A 22,184-nucleotide genomic window follows, 5' to 3' on the forward strand; every position below is an offset into this window, starting at 1 on the left:
AATGGGTTGAGCAAGCTGAAGGCTGATTGGATTCTTCCTCTTGCTCAGATTAAGAACCTGAGGGGGCACAGTTTCAAATTGAGCAAAGACAGTTGTAGAATAGATGTGCAGAAATTTTTAGCCAGCAGATAGTTGATTGGTGGAACAGACTTCCATCTTTTGTTGTGGGATAGCCTAAATAAATTTAAGGCTTAGCTGGACAGGCAATTGGAACGAATGGAGGGGGTGGAATAGGAGGATGTTTTTTTTTTTGGCAGATGCTGCATAAGCTTGCTTTCTTGCATTGTATGCTAATGCTAAAAGGTATAGTATTCTTAGTTCCTTGCGATTGATGTTTAGATTGTTCAAGAGCTGGAAGAGGATATCATGTTTCAAGCAATCAAATGCTTTGTTAAAGTCAGTGAAGCAGACAAATTGGTTCTGCTGGTGTTCAGTTGCTCTTTCTGCCAGTATTTTCAGAGCAAATATTGCTTCTCTTGTGCCAACCCCCTTTTTAAAACCCATCTGGTCTTTTCCAATTTGTTCTTGAATCTTGCCTTCAATTCTGTGTACAATCATCTTCAAGAGGAGCCTCATGAGGCACTGGAGTGCCTTATGAGGCTTATTGTGTGGTGGTAGTCTGCACATTTTGCTGTTCTTGCCTTTTTTGGTATGGGAATAAAGATGGATCTCAGCAAGTATTAGCATTAATTAGCATTAGTAGAGGCATTTGATGCAAGAAAGCAAGCTTATGCAGCATCAGCCAAAAAAAAAAAAAAAAAAAAAAAACCCACTTCCACTTCACCCCTCTGTTCGTTCAAAATACCTGTCCAGCTGAGCCTTAAACTTATTTAGGCTATCAACCTCCACTACAAGGGATGGAAGTCTGTTACACCAACCAACCACCTAAAGGCAAAAAGGCTAAAGGCAAATTTCCGCACGTCTATCTTACATCTGTCTTTCCTCAATTTGAATTTATGCCCTCTCAGGTGATTTTTCTGAGCTAGAGGAAGAATCCCATCAGCATTGAGCATGCTCAAACCATTCAAGGCTTTATACACCTCTATCAGATCACCTCGCTGGTGCCTAGTCTCCAGACACTGTAATTTGCAAAACTTAAGCCTTTCTTCGTAAGAGCACCCCTTTGTTCCATTCACTAATCTTGTTGCCCTTCTCTGTACTCGTTCCAGCAGCTCTACATCCTTCTTGAAATGAGGCCTCCAGACCTGTATACAGTACTCTAGGTGTGGCCTGACCATTGCTTTATACAAGGGAATAATCACTTCCTTATCCCTGCTGGAAAAATTCCTGTATATCATTGACAATACTCCATGAGCTACTCTTGCAGCCCGTCTGCACTGCTCAGAGAACTTCATATCTGCCTGCACAATCACCCCCAAGTCCCTTTCATTCTCTACCACTGTCAGTGTAGTACCACAGAGTTGATACGTTGCTCTGGGGTTGCTGTTTCCCATGTGTAGCACTTTACATTTGTCAATGTTAAACTTCATTTGCCACCTCTCAGCCCAACTGCTCAACCTTTCCAGATCCTGTTGCAGTAGCATAATGTCAGTAGTGTCCTTGACAACCCTGCCAACCTTTGTATCGTCTGCAAACTTGGACATTAAGCTTGATATACCATCATCAATATCATTTATAAATACAGAAAACAATAATGGACCCAACACTGAGCCCTGAGGAACTCCACTAATAACATTAGTCCACGATGAGCAGTGTCCATTGATTACCACTCTCTGTCTTCTCTCCCTCAACCACCCCTTTATCCATAGCAGCAATTTGCCTCCAATGTCACACTGCTCCAATTTGTGTAGCAGTCTTCCATGTGCAACAGTATCAAAAGCCTTTCTAAGATCCAAGTATATAATATCAAAGCTATTCCCTGCATCCATGCTACATCAGTGGTTGGTTTCTCTCCATTGAGCATATTATTGAAAATATTGAGGAGCTGCTGGTTTTCTCTTGCTCCGAGGTATTTGAACATTTGAGATTGGGATGTTATCAATGCCAGTTGCTTTGTTATTTTTCATTGATTTAATTGCTTGCTCCAGTTCTTCCATCAGAAAGTCTTGATGTTTGTCTTCTCTTTGGGTGTTGTCATTTCCTAGTTGTCTGTCATCCTCGCAATATAGTTCTCTCAGATATTCTTGTCATCTGACCTTTTTCTGTTGCTTGTCCACAATTTCCCTGTTGTTTTTATCCAGAATTGACCCCTTGCACAGCCTTTCCTGATGTTGCATAGTTCCTTCACTTCTTTGTGGACTAGATGTTCCTTATGCTCATTTTGCAGATATTCAATCCTTTTACATCTCTCCTCCATCCATGTCTGTTTTGTCTTCCTTATTTCCTTTTTAATCAAATTGTCATGCCTCTTATATTTTTCTACATCTTTGTTCTTAAGCTTTTTCCTGCACTATTCTGTAGATGATTTAAAAGTTATTGGTTTCTTGGGGGATGGCCATACACTACTAGTGCAGCACTCTTATTTTGTGATGAGACATACTGTGAATAGCAGGGTATGTAGTCGTGTGTAAACAAAACAGTGACCAAACCAGCTGCCAATGGATGGTACTATAAATAAATGAAAGAAAAGTGCTATTTCTTTATAGTGCAGTACTAAGTTACTAATGTAATTCTTGTCTCAATATTGGTTAGTTTTTTTTTTTATACAACTTTTACATTATGAGTTGTTTTTTTACTTGGAATTTGAACTGTTTTTTTTTTTTTTTTTTTTTTGTTATTATTATTATTATTTTTTTTTTTAGATTTCTTGACCTGGAATGCGAAATTTTGAGTCCTCAGGATGCTCAGAAAAAATGCCCTGTCATCAGTATTCAGGATGTGGAGGTTTAGTTTAATTTTGTGATTCACTTCTAACAGAAATGAAAAGCCATTTTCTCTCTTAAGAGTGTTTGACCTTGGTGCTTCATATAGTTTTAGTAGTAGTAAATGATGCAAGGAATTTATTGCTTCCATCTAATAATTTGCATGATTCTTCCTTAAATTTATTTAGCCTACTCAGTTTAATAACACCAGATAGAAATATATCCCATTATGTGTCATCTGAGAAAGAGTAAGGATACCATCAGCATTTAGCATTAGTATTAGCAGAGACATACGATGCAAGAAAGCAAGCTTACATAGCATCAGCAAAAAAAAAGAAAGAAAAAATAAACACTTCCCATTTCACACATCCATTTACTCCAAACGTTTGTCCACTTCTTCCTTGAATTTATTTAAGCTATCAACTTCCGTTATGACATATGGAAGTTTGTTCCGGCAATAAACTACCTGCTGGCTAAAGTCAAATTTCCGCACATCTGTTCTACAACTGTCTTTCCTCAATTTGAGTTTATGCCCCCTCAGGTTTGTAATCTGAGCAAGAGGAAGAATCCCATCAGTGTTGAGCCTGCTCAAACCATTCCTTATACACCTTATACACCTCAATCAGATCACCTCACAGATGCCTAATCTCCAGATGCTGGAGATTAGGTGTCGATGATCCTATTGTCAGGAAACAGAGAACATATTGTGGAAAAAGGATAGGTGTAACAGGACCTGGGTATGCCTGCCAGGAGCAAAGGTTGATGACGTAGAGCAGATATCATCTTTGAAGGGCACAATTGGTGATATTGTTGTACAAGTTGGCACTAATGATATTAACAGTAGAAGACAGGCAGAATTACTTAACAGGTACAGGTCAATGTTGAAATAAAGCCATGAGTTAGGGTTGAATTTGTAAGTGTCTGCAATTCTGCCCAGGCACAATAGGAGGGAATATATGATGAGAGCCTTGTCGATCAATTCAGCTCTGGAGAGATTGTGCAAAGCTCAAGGGGTAGAATTTTTCTCAGCCTGGTCTGTGCTTGTTCACAGGAGAGACTGCTTCTGCAGGGATGGGATACACTTAAATAGAAAGGGTGCAAGAATATTTGCTGCTGCTATCGAAGCAGTGTTAGGTGGGTCGGAAAACTGCTAGCTTGGGGGGATACACAGACTAATAGATTAATAGTAGCCGCTGGCAGAGGTTGAAAGTGATTCTTGCACTTTTTCTATTGGAATGAGCAGCACCCTGGAAAATGAGGTGTAGGGGACTTCTGAGACTGCTGGGAGTCATTAATAAATTTGATGAATTTGAGGAGTTCGTCAAAACATCAAAGGCAGATATTGTTGCGATATCAGAGATGTGGTGTCACACAGATATAAGGAATGCAGAAATGGAATTTGGGGAGTACATTGTGTACAGGAAGGATAGACAGAATAGGAAGGGAGGAGGGGTTATGCTATTAGTTAAGAAACACAATAAAATCCAAGGAAGTACACTGGCTGGACACTGCACTGTCCAGCCATGTCGACATGGCTGGACAGTGCAGTGTTGAATCAGTTTGATGTGACATAAGCACTGGAAAAGCAAAAGTGAGAGTAGGAGTGTGATATAGGCCTAATGACTCTGATCTAATCATTTATCAACAAATGATGCAAGATTCAAGAGATCAACAACAATGGAGGACAAGATCTAAATAGGGACTCAAACTGCCAAACAGAAGAGTAGAATCATGTTTATGACTCTGATGAGTATAATAAACAACTGTACAGAGAAATAGAGAGTGCCAGTAAATCAGAGTGTCTTATAATGGAGAATTTTAATTTCCCATATATTGACTGGAACTTGTGGGTTGGTCACTCACACACTAGCAAGGCTTTTGTGGATATATTGGATGATTGTTTGGGAGACAACTAAAGGGAGTAATACTCTTGATCTGATTATCAGTAGTGATTCTTCATATATTAAGAATCTGCAGATAAAGGAACCACTGAGTGGCAGTGATCTCAGTGTGCTGAAGTGGGATTTACTCAAAGAAGTAACTACCATCAGGGATAAAGAGAAGAGTTTTTGCTTTTGTAAAGGTGATTATGATGGTCTGAGACAGTATTTAAATTCTATACGGTGGAACAAACTGATGATGTTACCAACAGCAAATTCAAAATGGGAAGCATTCAAAGAATTAATCTTGGAAGCTACTAGGCTTTTCATACCAACTAAGAAATATTGTTCAAGGTTTAAATGGATGTCAGCTGAAATAATGAGACATGTGGCAGAGAAGAAAAATGCATGGGATACATATAAATTAATAGTTGACACGGAAGCCTATGATAAATATAAGCTGGTCTGTAACCAAGTCACAAAGGAAGTTAGGCAGGCAGATTACGAGAAATCTTTGGCAAAGGATGCAAAGAAAAACAGCAAAGAGTTCGCTTATATAAACTCCAGAAGGAAGGGGATGAATGAGATTGGTCCCCTTGATATCAATGGTTCAACTGTTGATGATCCTGCTCAGTTAGCTAACAAACTAAATGACTATTTTGTATCTACATTCACACATGAGGAGTTATTCAGTGACAGGAATGCCAGAGGTGAATTAAACTCGCAGTGAGCTAGATGATTTTGTTATAACTGAGAGCAAGGAGAAATCATTGAAGATAAACTTAAGAAAGGCACCTGGGATGGATGGGATCTATCCAGTTATATTAAAGGAGGCAGCAAAGGAAGTAAGCAGACCCTTAGCCATAATTATGAGATCTTCCTTGGACTCAGGGGAGATAACCATGGAGGATATGCAAAAACTGGCCATTGTGTTGTGGTCCCACATAGTATTAGTAATATATCAGAATGTATCATAGCAGAGAAATCAAATTTTGTTGCAAAATGAGTCAAGCAGCAAATTTTCAATTGCCAAGGCTACAGAAGCTAGTCAGGATTATACAGATGTATAGGTGAACCATGGTACATAAGTTGTTGTTGTTATGGGAGTTTCTGGCGCAAGGGCTACTTTGGCCATATTGCACCTGGTACATAAGTAGTCACATATGGACTACTGAAAGAGTGTGTCCAAGGTGTGTGTGTGTGTGTGTGTGCACTGTACATGGGCCATGAGCATGATAGGGCTGTGCTACCCTAGATATTCATGGTGGCTGCTGCAGATGTCTAGGTCTAGCATGCACTAAATATCAGATGAAACTAATGTAGATAAAATAATGTTTGCTTTTGCAAAAACAAGAAAAGCAAAATATTGCAATTTTTGTAAAATTTTGTATTTTTTTAATTTTATTGTACTGTATTTTTCTTATTGTTAGTAATACATATATTGTAATATTTATATGATGTTCATTTTCAAGTAATTTAATAAATACTTTAAGCATATGCATTTGCAGTGAAAATGTAATTTTCATGTTCTTTCTTACACTCAAAAATAAAGTAAGTATACAAAATTTTGTTGAATAATTGGGAGTTGGGGCAGAATGGTTTTTGCACACTGGCACCAAATATCATGGGTCAGTCTTGACTATTGCAACAGTGAGAGCTTGACTATTGCTACAGTGAGTTCCACTGTCTTAAACTAGACGGTACACCATGTGCCAAATATTCTCCCATCTACAGCAGTAGAAGGCTTGCCACACTGTTTGTATGAGAGAGAGAGAGAGAGAGTGCACGCCCAAAGTAGGTAAAGGAAGTAGGTCAATTGGCATGGCAAATCATGTTCCAGTTGTATTGTGCATCAATGTTTTTTGTCAGTATTCACATGTGAGCATTCTTTTAGGCTTGACAGTGCTGTTCTTCCAGATAAACTTATATTTGGGGTAGAAGATTTTGTGTCAACTGAAATTGAATTGGTAGAGGAATTGTCATCCATGAATATGAAAAAAGCACAAGAAGCTGATGTACTTATCCAGTAATATTAAAATAAACAGCAAGATAAATGCCAAACACCTGTCTGATTAATATATACATCACTGGACTTAGTTAAATCCCAGAAGAGCAAAGATGCACAAAGGCCTCTGCTTCAAAAAGGTAGTTCCAATGGTGAAATGGGTAGTTATAAACCTCTAAGTTTTTCTGTGACAGAGAAAATGATATGCATCAATAATTGGAATCTATGATTAAGGACATACTTCAGTTCCATTCCTGTACAGATTATCTTGTACAGGAATGGAATTATACACTGAAACACAGCATGGGTTTTTTAAAGGGAAATTATGTTTTAACCAATCTAATAAATTATTATCAGGTTGTCATGAAAGCTGATGCAAAGAATAATTTTGACATAGTATATTTGGACTTTGGTAAGGCCTTTGATACCATCACATGGATGCCTTTTATATAAATCGGATCAAGTATGCTCATTGGTGGTAAGGTAAAAAAAAATAAAATAAAATGTTCTTGTTTATACTCTGGCACGACCATGAGGTCAATGCAGTTTACAATAAATCAATCAATACAAATGTTAATTGTATTTAGCAGTCATGGGCTTGAACCCTGTTCCACTCAAAGAGTGTGTGCTACTGCACTTGCGCTCCTGACCACTTGGCTATGTCAGGCCTAATGGTGGATAAAAGATTGGCTGAATGATAAGAAACAGTAGTTGGACCTTGGTTGTGATTAGAGTTCCACAGGATTTGGTGCTGAGTTACCTGTTGTTTTTTGATATTTGTTAATGATATCAATGAAAGAATAATAAGTTTGATGATACAAAGTAAGTAAATTATTGCATACAAAAGGCACACGCCATACACAATACCCTTCACGGCTACAAGCCAGGAGTTAAAGTTTTATGTTGAAGATAAATTGTTCAGTCTGAAAAATGGCAGTTATTGTTAAAGCACAACATTGGAAAATGTAAGATTCTACATGTGGATGATAATGATAACAGATTATCTGATTTCATGGGTAATGGCAAACTTAAGGCAGTTGATAATGAATGAGACCTAAGTGTGATTGTGCAATCCAATATAAAGTTTTTATGCCAGTGTATACAGGCTACTAAGATAGGAGTGTTTTATTTATGATGTACAGAAAGTTTTGTAGGAGGGACAAGTGTAATTATTCTGTTATATAGTATCTTGGTTAGACCACATCTTGAGTATTATGTACAGGTTGGGAATCTCCATATAAGGAAGGATGTGGATCTGCTGAAAACTATGCAGCAAAAAGCAATGGAGAGAGAGAGAGAGACAGACAGACAGACAGAGACAGACAGACTTCAGTTCTATAAAATTTCAGGATTAAATCTCTGCACTCTGCATAGGGACATGATTGGAGTATTGAAAGCTTCGAAATGCTTGAGTAGATTAAATAATGGAGGGTTTTATTTCTTTTACAGATGTGCATATACTTAGAGGATATGCACATTACTCAAGGAAGGATAGTTATAAATGGGATATAAGAAAATTCTGTTTTAGCTGAAAGATTATTAACTATCGGAATAAATTACCATTTAATCTTGCAGAACTAGAGAGCTTGTGTAAATAAGGAAGGGTTTGACAGATGCCTGGAATAAGGCAACATCTTTTTAAGGCCTATGATGAATATTCCTGGCTTCCTTGCATGTTTTCTTCTATTAATATTAATAATTCCACTTGTTATACTGCAGTATACAGCTACACTTCAGCTATTATAAACAATAAATGCTTTATTTTCCATAATCATGATTTCAACATTTTAAAAGAGTTATTTTGTCCGTGTGTTATTTCCATTAAGAGATGACTACCAATTAATACCATCTACACTGCATAATTGCCTTTGTTAACTGCATCACATTCTGGAACTTTTACCAGTTCTTTAGTCACACACACACTGCTCCTCTCAATGATCAAAATGTCCAGAAAAGAAAGGCAAGGGAGATGAAATCATAAGAAAGAGATTGACTCCTGATTGGTTATTCTGAGGAACCCAGTTATCCTACTCTACCCTCTAAACATTCTTTTAATTACATCAATTGATTTCTTAGTGAAAAAAAAATAAAAAGCTGCATCCATAATTCGTTTATATCCCTCCCCATATTTCTATTTATTGTCCTATCTTTAAATCTTTAAATTTTCTTATGTACATAATTTCTTTAACCTTTCTTTCGATAATATCCCTTTCCCTCAATTATTTTGAAATTTTTTACAATAAAAGCCTGGTTACATTCACGTGTTCAGCTGCTTCTCATTCCTAGTATTTCTCATTTCTACCTGTTTACAATGTTTGGCAGATCTAATTTCAAATAACCTTCTCGTCTCGCTATTGTATGTTTTCCTGCAGGTACTTGTGCATGTTTTTGTATAAAACATGCCTTCACCAAGTTGTAGGAATTGCACCACTTAAAATATTGTCCATTTCGTTTATTGTATTTAATGTCATATTTAAAATAATAAATGAAATGGACAATGCTGTACTTTTAGTGACTAATTCCTCTGACTAAGAGAAGGCATGTTATGTATAAAACCACATGTGGATGCTGGAAAATGTACGTCGGCAAAACAGAGAAGTTATTTGAAACTAGAATTGCCAAACATTGTAAACATGAAGAAAAGGAAAATACTACAAAATCAGGGATAGCTGAGCATGCTTATGAGTGTACCCATGCTTAATATAAAAAATTTCAAAATAATCCTGGGAGGATGGTTTTATCAAAAGCTAAAAGCTATGTATGTAAAAAAATTTAAAGATAGAACAATAAATAGGAATATAGGGAGGATATGAATATATTATGACTGTAGCTATTTGACAAGAGAATATAAATTTATAAAAAATATTTTTTTAACAGGTGGGATGGGTAGGGTATGGTTACTGGGTTCTGATTGACCAATCAGTTGTCAAATTACTCTCTTATTCTATCTTCCTTCACTTTCTTTCCAGACAATTCTGATCATTGAGAAGGGTAGTATGGCTAAGGAACTGGCAGAACTTTTGGAACATGATGCTGTTAACCAAAGTAATGATCACAGTTTAATAATATGTTAGTTGATCATTATCTCTTAATGTTTCTTTTATTATAATTTTACTATAAGAAATTTTAAAATACTTGCAGGATTCACAAAAAAAATCCATCTAATGTTATCATAGTCTGATTTTTAATATCCTTTAGAGTGCCCTGTGGATTCCTGGAGATGGAGTTGGTGATCCAAATGAAATCTGTTTCACTTTAGCACATGAGGCTACAAAATTAGGTAATAATTTAATAACATTTTAAATCTTATACAAGGATTTCAAAAGTTTAGGAAAAATGTTGACTGATTAATAATTTTACGATGCAGATCTTCATCATGAAAAAATCTCTGTATTTCTTTGGTTAAAACATAAAAGCATATTTTGACAACCTCAAGAACTCTGAAGAGTAGAATATAGCTGAAAGGTATAGTGGATAATAACTGATCTTTATACAGAAGTTTGTCATGAAAAATTTGAACATTTTTTCCCAAAATTAAAATACATACTTCTGATATACATTTGAAAGTCTTTATGTCGGTATTGAACACGCACGCACGCATGCACACACACACACACACACACACAAAGTTTCTTAAGTATTTTATTTTTAATAGAAATAGTTATTTATTCACTGTTAATCTACTGGAAATTTTCTCTTTATTCCTCTTGATGATCATGGATTTGATACAATTGGATATTGTAATATTCTCTCAATATTCTCTAAATTCTTTCTTTTATTTTTTTTGTGGTTATTTGTTGTTAGGATGTGATATTAGTATTAGCATTAATACTGAAAGGACAGAATTCATGGAATACGTGGTTCCTGGGCAACGCACCACTGTCACCCCTCTTGCTAGTGAATGGACCCACCGTTTGGCAGGTATATAGGTACACTACATTGCTGTATTCACGTAGACAGTAATTTGGTGTCAGTATGGATAAATATTGTGAGTTAACAGACTTTGAAAGAGGGATGATAGTGGGTACCTGGTGCATGGGTCACTCTGTTGCTGAGGTGGTACAGAAATTGCACTATCCTCGTTCGACAGTATTAAGAGTGTATTGGGAATATGCCATTTCTGAAATAACATCTCATCATGGTCGGCACTGTGGGCAGAGAAAGGTGGTGGATGAACGTGGCCGTCGACTTCTGTCTCACATTGTTTCAACCAACCAGAGAGTGACAGTGGTACAAATCTCCACCAACTTCAAAAAGGAAAGTACCAGAAACGTCTCCACCAAGACCATCAGGTGATCATTAGCCGCAATAGGTTATGGGAGCCGCCGACCCACCAGAGTCCCATTGCTAACACCACGACACAGGACCTATGCCTCATCTGGGCAAAAGAACATCGATACTGGACCTTGATGATTGGAGACAGGTCTCCTGGTCTGATTAGTCCTGTTTCCAGTTATTTCAAGCGGATGAGAAGGTGCGCAACTGGCAGAAACCACACGAAGCTATCCACCCATCATGTCAATAAGGAACTGTTCAGGCAGGTGGATGGTACATCTAGACACATCTCTGAATGGTCCAGGTTACTTGTCCATCCTTGCAGACCATATGCATCCCTTCATGGTCATCGTGCACCCACAGGGCAATGGAGTCTTCCAGCAGGACAATGCATACATGGTCCGTACATGGAGTAGTACATGGTTTGAAGAGCATTCCACAGATTTTATCACCATGGAATGGCCTACCCATTCACTGGACATGAACCCTGTGGAGCATCTTTGGGATGCTGTGGAAAGGTCCATTCGAGCTTTGGATCCTCCACCCAGGAATGCAACAGAATTATGGTCAGTGGTGCAGTGAACATGGATGGAAATACCTGTGGAATGCTTTCATGAACTAGTGGACAGCCTCGCCGTGTGGCTGCCTTTATCTGAAGCCACAGGCTCTATTTCTGCACTGTTACCCCCCCCCCCCCAAAAAAAAAAAAAAACCTTGCAGAATCTCTCAAGTCTTGACTTAATCTAGAAGGCTTTCGCCATATAATTCCTCCTATTGTGTCTAGGCAGAATTGCAAACACATACACAATCTGATCTAACTTGCAGCATTTTTAATCATGGTCCAACAAATCATCAGGTTGTGTTCATTTAATATCATTAGTTCTCACATTAATCATAATGATCTCTTTATCCTCCTTAAAATCTGACAATCTGTTGGTAACATCATTAATTGTTGCTCTGGCTAAAACACCCTGGTTCTGGTCTGCCTGTCTTTATTACAAAAAATGTTACCTGTTTCCCTGACAATAGTCTCCCAAACTAAATCTCCTTCAACCAGAGCAGTATGCACTTGACTGTTCTGTTTGAGACCTGATTCGGGGTGGGGGAAGACATCACTTGGCAGGTCATTAGATACTTGGGTCCCCAACAATTCCCAGTTACATTTGTTTATAGGGCAGACACCTGTTTCTTCAGTGATTCAAGTTCTAGTAATGCATTAGAAGTTTTAATTTGAGATTGGTACACTCCTTACATTGGGTGCAAAGAAAAGAACTGTCAGTTGAGTTTGGTTTGTCTACTAGACCAACCTCAGAACACATGTTACAGCCTATACAAGTGACGAACTCATGACTCGCACCACAAATGCCCGTAAGCATTTCCATCTGAGTCTTGGATGATCTATTGAAAGTGGACCTTGTAACAGCCATTATTTAGGTAAAATTTGAACTTAAGAAAGATTCAAAAATTCAGATTTACAATACATTATAGAATTTAAATTAATGAAGTATTACAGAAATTAAACCGTTACCAAAACTTTATCCACTAAAGTTAAAATTAAGTTACCAAAGTTACTGTAAAAAATTTACGTAGTAGAAATAATTTAGAAAAGTTAAAATTAAATTTACAAAATATTGTAGAGATTAATTTCACAAAATCACTGATGAAAGATTTAAAAATTACAGAAATTAAATTTAAATAAATTGTAAACAAAAATTTTGTCTACCAGAAACCTGTCCTTAATCCCCTTCAGTTAATCTGCTGGATTCAACTCAGTCAGATGCAGTCAGAGCCCTTACTCTCTCCATATTCTCTTCTGTTGTGAATGAGACAGGTCTCCCTGCATGTGGTTCACCTTCAGTGTCTTTATGCCCTTCCAAAAAGGCCTTACGCAATTGAAAAACTTGGGCTCAGGATAAAATTTGGTCTCCATAAGCTGTTTTTAACTTTTTGTACATTTCTGTCACTCTTTCTTCAACTTTGATGCAAAATTTGATGGTGTAATGTTGCTCGATATTCTTCCACTCCATTCTTTTAAATGCAATTGATAAACATCTTGTTACTTACTTCACGATGACGTGACACACACACACACTGAATGCAACGAGGCACAACTCTCGTTGTGTAGAGGGATTTCAACCTACATGCTGCCATGTTGCGATTTTATAAATCATTCTCGTTAATTTTATGACATACCCCATACAATTGAAAGTTGCTGCCATTTGTATTCTCAAGATGCTAATTTGCTAATCCCACTACTTGTATCTGGTATTTAAACTTTTTATTTTAAATTATATAGAACCTCTATTCACATAGGGGTTGCATCATCTCTTCTTCATATACACTAGTTCTGGCAACATGGTATTTGGGTACTAAGTGAAAAAATATATCACTTTTAAAAAATAAGTTTTTAATATTACAATCCCTTCTCTCTTTAAATAAATTTTAAACAAAAATTTTGTCTACCAGAAATTTCTAAAACCTTTTGTGGGACACTTTCTACAAGTTTTTGGTATGTGGAGACTGGAATTTTTCTCCACTCCTCCAATAAATCTGCTGATTTTTTTTGTTTAAACTGTGACATCTTGTCCTGTCTCTCATTTTAGTCCCAAAGCATTCCAAATGTGTTCAGCTGAATTGCTCTCGGTCCTGGGCTAGAAATAACAGATTTGCCACATTATTACCCTCAGACCACTGTATTAACTACTTGCTGATTTGGAGGGTGTGCTGATACAGATACAACCTCTCTGCAAATGACTGGGATGATATAGGTAAGGCAGAGAAACTTAGAATATCCCAATAGAGGCATTAATGGTTTCATCAGTAACAACCAGGAATTCAGTTCAAACCACATAAAACAGGCCTACACCATTACATTGCTACCACTGAACCATATTATTGGTGTAAAAGAATATGGGCGAGGCCATTCCTTGGGCATGTGCCATGCTCAAGTATATCCATGTGATGCTTGGGCTTTTTAGCATGGTTCATCACTCCACATTACATTTTACCACTGCTGTAATTTCCAGTGTTTCCATTATATTTGAAAGGGGTGGGCATGATGGGCATTGCTGATTTTGCTTTTGAGAGGTTGCTTGACTGTGAGAACTCATTCTGTGAAGTGTTTTTCTGATGAATGTGGTTCTGTACAAATCCCAGTTCTTTAAACTTCAGCATGCTCTGAAGATTATTACTGGTGGTCTACCTTGCCTTATTACAAGCCTTGTACCATATGATGTTTGCAGCAGTTGATTTTGTGTGTCACATTGTTTCTGCATTGGGACACCCAAAATCAACTGCTGTATGACAATCTACTATCACATCTCTTGTGAAAAGATCTAGGTCCTTTACTTGGCCAGTTCTCTTCGATCTGCCTCTTCTTGAATTTTTATATCTTTTACTCCAGAGGTACCATATTATATAGAAATAATATGATACCTCTGGAATTAACCATTACTTCTCAGGATGTGAGCTATTCCAACCATAGGAAAGTTTCTGTACATAATGAGTTATTTTACTTTCCTATTATGTTTGATTCAAAAAATCATACTAATAGCGACTTGCTTCTCAGTGGAAAATAATCAACTTATTTAACCAAATTGATTTCAGCTTTAGTGTCTTTTTTAGGTGTGAAAATCATAGAGGGTTGTTCACTACAAAGAATTTTTACTGATGAAAGACACAGAGTGAAAGGGGGTGGAAACAAATAGAGGAAGTATCAGCTGTGAATATTTTGTAAACTGTGGTGGTTTTGTAAGTATTATATTTTAAGTAAATATTATAAAAGAAATAGTAGTAATAAAATAATTATTTTTAGTTGTTTAACATCATTCAGTCACCAAAGAAAGAATTATCAGTTAAATATCCATTGTAACATCTAGTTTCAAATTTTTATAAAATTGACCCCTTCTAGACCATATATATGGGTACAGTACATAGTTGAAAATAAGTTTCCAATATTGGTTGATACAAAAATTAAAAAGAATGATAGCTCTAGTTGTTTAGTAGTTCAGAACATTGAATTGGGAAAATACAAAAGTCAGATGGACTAGATCCATTTGTGTATCCCCTCTAAATGAAATAATGATGCTTTAAAAGCTGAATACAGTTCATTCAGATGCCATCAAAATCCCACTAGAAATCATTTCATTTCGTTTCATTGTATGGTTTGGGGAATAACAATTTCAAATCATTGCGTTAATTAGTTAACTTCTGCATAGATTGTATTTTGTGTGTTCATTGCAAGTGATTTTTTGCCCTTGGCTTGAATGTTATATATTCCTTGTGTTGAACTGCAAAGTATGTTTACATTTAGGCAAAGGTGTGTCAGTGATTAAAAAAAAAAAAAAAATCACATTGTACTACAGCTCGGTGGGGGGGGGGGGAAGTGCTTAAAACAGTTTCTTAGCCATCCTTGTCCACTTCAGCTGATAGTAACAAAATAGAATGCTGCATATATAAAAAAAAAAAAAAACATTTAATTCAAATATGTGTAACTTGTACATAATTTTTATATTTTCTTATTATTTAGGTGTAGTTAAACTCCTTAAAAAGATTAACCAAATTAAATATTATTAAAATATCTATCTATGTGAAGGTAAACTGACAAAGAATGAAGGTAAACTGACATAAAAATTAAAAATAAACAATGGCACTAGTTGTTTAGTAGTTTACTATTTAAAACAAAGACGTCTTTGTTTAAAATAGTAAACTACTAAAACTTCTATTGTGTCTTCATACTAAATAACAGGCAACAAAGGTTTACCATATTTCAAGTAAATATTGTTTGACTCCTGATTTTTACTGGTCCAACATCATAAGCATATTAGTCAAGTTTATAAAATATCGGTGTAAATAGACCATAGTTGACCAAAAAATTTAGCTACATAAGTAGTGTAACAGCATCATTTGATTTTATCTCATATTGTGGCTACCTTCACAACAACGAGATACCAGGTTTTGCACTACTTCGAATAAATAATGCTTCTCTAGTAGAGGAGACTACTGTTATTTATTCTCAATGGGCACCACCACCCAGACACGTTTTGGAGCTTGTTTGCTCACCTCATCAGTGGGCGGGCAGGTACCGTGATAATGCAGACATGCCATCATGGTTGCAAAGTTAATTCCACTGGTATTTACACTGATATTATATAGTTGATTTCACCCATAACATATTATGCCTTGTGCATTTAGTCTTCAAAATATTATCATTATCTTCACCATTTGGCATCTCTCGTATTGTGAAATTAACTTCGCAACCATGATGGCATGTCAGCATTATCAGGGTACCTGCTCGCCCACCGATGAGAGCCAACAAGCTCTGAAATGCATCTGGGTGGTGGTGCCCACTGAGAATAAATGACAGTAGTTTCCTCTACTAGAGCCAACCGGGCTAGCCAGGTGGGTAAAGTGCCTGCCTGACAACCCAAAGGTCATGGATTCGAATCCCGCCTCGGGCTTGGATCACAGTATAATGCAAAAACCTTGGGAGGTGCATTATGGCAACAGAAGCCGATGCACCAAACAACTAAAAAAAAAAACATCCTCTACTAGAGAAGCATTATTTATTCAAAGTAGTACAATACCTGGTATCTTGTTGTGAAGGTAGCCACAATACAAGATAAAATCAAATGATGCTGTTACACTGCTTATGTAGTTAAATTTATGGTTAACTATGGTGTATTTGAAGACAGGATATTAGAGCTGGAAAAGGAATTAGAAAATGTGAATTGGAATATCATCGGTTTGGCTGAAACAAGAAGAAGAAATGAATCACTTATAAGTTTATCAAGTGGAAATCTGCTGTACACCAATGGAAACAGTGAAAGGAGTGAAGGTGGAGTTGGGTTTCTGGTCCATAAAGATTTTAAAAACAACATTTTGGAATTCAAAAGTACATCACCAAGGGTGTCAAGACTAATACTCAAGATTTCTAAGAGGTACAAGCTAAAGATTATAATGATTTATGTACCAACATCGAGCCATGGTGATGAAGAGGTTGAAGAAATGTACACTGAAATTGAGAGTCTTCTAGATGAGCAGAAAACCCACTACACTATTATTATGGGGGACTTCAATGCTAAGGTTGGAAAAAGGCAAAACAGCGCAGAAAGAGGAACTATAGGAAATTTTGGGATTGGTGAAAGAAATAAAAGAGGTGAAAGACTTGTGGAATTTGCAGAATCTCAAGGAATGTTAGTAATGAACACTTTTTTCAAGAAAAGGGTGAACAGAAAGTGGACATGGAAGAGTCCAAATGGATTAACAACTAATGAAATCGACTTCATCCTCACTAACAGAAGATATATTGTGAATGATGTTACCGTCCTGAATAAGGTAAATGTTGGAAGTGATCACAGAATGGTAAGATGTACACTTGATATTGAAAGGAAAAAACTGACTCGAGTAAATAATACAAAGGTCTTTGAGATAACAGAGGAGGAGAAAAAGCAGTATGTACTGGAAATTAAGAACAAGTTTGAGCTTCTGCAGACTGCTCAGGACCAAGATATCGACGAGGAATATTACAACTTTCTGAAAGTGATAAAGCCCAAGAAACCTATAGGGAAACAGAAATCCAAAGAAGAAAAAATTAGTCAAGAAACACTTGTCATGATGAACCAAAGACGACAAATGAAGAGCAAGAAAAACACTGACAGGGAGAAAATTGAGTATACTGAGTTATGCAAAGCTATTAGAAAGAGACTCAGAGAGGACATAAGAAGATTTAACACAAGAAAAGTAGAACAAGCATTAAGGGAAAACAAAGGATTGAAATCAGCAGCCATGAGCAGTAATACAGAAAGACAAATGATACTGAAACTGAAGAATAGCGATGGTGTACTTATAAACAGCAGAGAAGGCATAATTCAAATAGCAGAAGACTACTATAGAGAATTATACAAGGAGCGAGGGAATGATACCAGCAGTGGGGAAGATGGATTGCAAAGTAGCAACACATACGACATACCCGATATTCCTCCTGATGAGGTAGAACATGCATTGAAGAAAATGAAGAATCGGAAAGCCCTGGGGGAAGATGAAGTTACTGTAGAGTTGTTAAAATTGGGAGGAAGAGACATAACACAAAAACTGGCAAGGCTCTTCACAAAGTGCATTAGAAAAGGTGTGATGCCTAAGCAGTGGAATAATGCAATCATAATTTTGCTGCATAAGAAAGGAGATAAATCAGAAATTGGAAATTATAGACCAATTAGCTTGTTATCCCATATCTACAAGTTGTTCACAAGGGTCATTACTAACAGATTAGAAAGAATACTTGATGAGAATCAACCGAAAGAGCAAGCTGGCTTTAGGACAGGATTCTCAACTATGGATCACCTTCACGTAATATCACAGCTAATGGAGAAAGCAAATGAATATAAAACACCATTATGCCTGGCATTTGTGGATTATGAAAAGGCATTTGACTCCATACAGCATAAGGCAATGTTTGGGGCACTGGAAAGACAAGGCATAGATACTCCATATATTATGATTTTGAAGAAAATATATGAGAGTGCTACATCCTTTATTAGACTAGACAAAGACAGTAGGAAATTTAAAATCGAGAAAGGAGTTCGACAAGGAGACACAATATCTCCGAAGCTGTTTACTGCTGCCCTTCAGGAAGCTTTCAGAAGATTAGACTGGTCGCAGAAAGGAGTCAATGTGAACGGAGAGTACCTAAACCATTTATGATTTGCAGATGACATTGTGGTCATAAGCCACGATCCCAAAGAATTAGAGGAAAATCTTAATCAGTTATGCACAGTTAGTAAGGATTTTGGACTAAAGATGAATATGGCTAAAACAAAAGTAATGATGAACAAGTATGCCACGGAAAGGGAAATAATGATTGAAGGAGCAGTAATTGAAAAGGTGGAGTCATATACTTATCTGGGACAAGTTATTAGCTGTAATAATGATAAATGGCTGGAAGTCAAGAGAAGAATAAATTTTGGATGGATAGCATTCAGGAAATATAGTCACATACTGAAGAGCAATATCCCAGTTTGTCTGAAACGTAAAATAATGAATCAATGTATACTCCCCACCATGACTTATGGAAGTGAAACTTGGGCACTCACCAAAAGAATGGAAGAGAAGCTAAGAACTACACAGCGAAGAATAGAACGAATTATATTGGGAATCAGACTGTTAGATAAGAAGAGAAACACATGGATTAGGCAGCAAACTCAAGTAAAGGACATTCTTATCAAAACTAAAGAACTAAAATGGTCTTGGGCAGGACACATAGCTAGAAGACATGATGACAGATGGACTAAGAAAATAACAGAATGGTACCCAAGAGGAGCTAGAAGAAAACCTGGAAGACAAAGGCGGAGATGGATAGATGAAATTCATGAGTTTTTGAGTAGTAAATGGATGGCCAGTGCTCAAAACAGAAGGAACTGGAAAGTTGCTGGAGAGGCCTTCATCCTGCAGTGGATTGAAAATGGCTGATGATGATGATGATGATGATGGTGTATTTACACCAATATCATATAGTTAATTTCACCCACAACATATTATGCCATGTGCATTTAGTCTTCAACATAATGAGGTTTATGCATGCAGGTGCACAAATTTTAGATTCACATTTAATTCTCCTTCTCCTCCACATAATGCAATAGAGTTTTCAGTTGTGTTTTTTTTTTTTATATATTTTTATATTCTCTTATATGATCATTAATAGAAATTCAATTTTTATTTTTATGCTTTGCCGTAGTGGGCCAGACATATAGGCCAGTTAAGCCATCCTAATGTGAAAGTACCTCTCTATGCTTGTGAACATCACTTTTTGCATACTCTTCCAGTCAAGGGTATTGATTCTCTAATGCCAGGTAAGTGTAAATAGAACATGTTTTGTTCTTTAAGAATGCAGTATGTATTTGTATTTTTTAATTGTAATTGTAGAGGTAATGCTTATGTATTAATGCCAACCAGCAAGAAGAACTTTAAAAAACTTTCTACCTCATCTGACCATGCTGCTTGAAAATAAATTTCTTAAGATCCAGCCTTCTCAATATACCTTTTTAGGTGTAGTGAGAATAGTGAGATCAGCAAATGGATGACCATATGAGGAAAGACTGAATATATGGTCTACAGAGCTTGGAAACCAGGCATCTTACAGGAGACTTGATTGTGGTAGAAGGCTCTGTTAGATGAAAGTAAAATGAATGAGGCTAAAATTTTCATTGTTATAAATCATTCCAGAACTAGGGGACATAAATTAAAATTGAGGAAGAAGTATAGCCCTGGATTGCAAAAAGTTTTCTTTTAATCAACGAGTTGTTGATTATTGGAATAAGTTGTCTACATGTGTGGTCAAGGCTGACAGCTCAGGGAGATTCAAAAGGCAGCAGGATAGGTACCTACATGAGGAGAGAGTCACATATGTAGTTTATGTTATTTATTTACCTTTGTTTCATGTTATTTATTTACTTTTATTTTATGTTATTTATTTATTATTATTATTTTTTTATTTTTTTTTTTGGCTGATTCAGCAAAAGCTTTAGGCTTCCTTGCACCATGTTTGTTGCTAATTGTAATACCAGATTCCAGAATGTCTAGTTACCAAACTTTGCAGGCCACACTTTCTAAGCTGTTCTTTATAGCACTGAGCATCCCTCACCAGTCTGGTTGTTCTTCTTTGAACCCTTTTTAGAAGTCCTATGTTTTTCTTAAAATGTGGCCTCCAGACCTGAATACAGTAATCTAAATGCATTCTCACCATCTTATATAGAGGAACAATGACGTCCTTTTTCCCTACTTGCAAAGGTCCTGAATACCATAGACAGGACAGCATGTGCCTTCATAACCACTTGTTTACACTGCATGGAAAATTTCATGTCTGATTAAATCATGTTTTCCAACCTGGACCACTTAAATCCACTTTCCCTAGCTTATGAGCAGTCCCTGGATTTCTGTTCCCCCACAGAAATTGAAGAGATAATTATAGAACCTGGGTTAAATTTAGAAGCATTAAAAATGCAGTTGCCATTTTTCAGACCATTTGTGCAACCAATCTAAAATCATTCCGAAGCAGAAAGATTTGATTCTGGCTGTTAACCTTAACTTTTAAATCATCAGAAAATTTTTAACACCTCATCATGCACTCCATCATCAATTTTCCTTGTATCTGAATACTTTAATAACAGAATTTGCAGTCGCATATTGCTCTCTTAGACAGAAGAAAATATTTATGAAACTCTAGGCTGAAACCAACATAAGATTTCAAACTTAATAAGGATTGATCAAAGGCTAGTTTAAGTTGTATAAAACAACTAATTTGACAGTGAAGTTTGAGATTCACAATTTTTGTGTGAATCTCAAACTTCACTGATCTCAACAATAAACATCACAAAAACTTTTTATGTTTAAAATTTAACATCACCACTTTACATCATGTTAGGATATACACTGTGCTGCCACTTTATTAGGTACACCCCTGCTATGCACACAAATGGTTTGTCCCACAACATTGCAAGTCACATGACCACAGTTGTGGATATAAATGCAGCAGAACAACCTTTCTAATATCAGTTAAGCATACAAACCATAGCAAGAATGGGGAAAAGGAGTGATCTAACGGACTTCGAACATGGCATGGCAATAGGTGCAAGATGTGCTGGATGACAAAGCATCTCTGAAATGGCAGTTCTCCTGAACTTTTCATGCACCATGGTTTCAAGGGTGTATCGAGAATGGTGCAACAAACAGAAAACATCCTCTCAACGGCACTCCTGGGGAAGAAAATCGCTTGTTGATGAGAGAGGTCAGAGGAGGATGGCTAGAATTGTGCAAGCAAACAGATGGGCCACAATGTCGCACATCACATCAGAATACAACCTTGGTGTGCACAAAAAAATATCACAACAGACCACTACTTGCACTTTGTCGCGAATGGACTACAACAGCTGATGGCCACATCACATAACTTTGTTATCAATGAAGAACAAGAGAATACACCTATTGTGGGCACAGCAACACCAGCATTGGACTATTGAAGATTAGAAAACAGTTGCTGGGTCTGATGAGTCGAAATTCCTGATGCATCATGTTGGTGGAAGGCTCAGAATTTGGCGAAAACAACATGAATCCATGGACCTGTCATGTCTAACGACTAATGTGCAAGGTGGTGGGGGCAGTGTTATGGTGTGGGGAATGTTTTCTTGGCACATGTTGGGTCCATTAATA

At 36.7% G+C, this 22,184-nt stretch overlaps 1 protein-coding gene across 1 annotated transcript in view; it reads left to right on the forward strand.

Annotated features, from left to right (window-relative positions):
* Positions 1 to 22,184, forward strand: part of LOC150089900 (pyruvate dehydrogenase phosphatase regulatory subunit, mitochondrial-like) — a 197,592-nt gene that overhangs the window by 55,331 nt on the left and 120,077 nt on the right. The window contains 5 exon segments of the mRNA XM_090368894.1: positions 2,763 to 2,844; positions 9,906 to 9,987; positions 14,607 to 14,668; positions 14,670 to 14,732; positions 19,714 to 19,828. Coding sequence (XP_090225020.1) covers positions 2,763 to 2,844; positions 9,906 to 9,987; positions 14,607 to 14,668; positions 14,670 to 14,732; positions 19,714 to 19,828 — 404 coding nt within the window.

This window comes from Mastigoproctus giganteus, chromosome 2 (genome assembly GCF_048544385.1).
Source record: "Mastigoproctus giganteus isolate SK-2022 chromosome 2, ASM4854438v1, whole genome shotgun sequence".
In the NCBI taxonomy this organism is placed as follows: Eukaryota; Metazoa; Arthropoda; class Arachnida; order Uropygi; family Thelyphonidae; genus Mastigoproctus; species Mastigoproctus giganteus.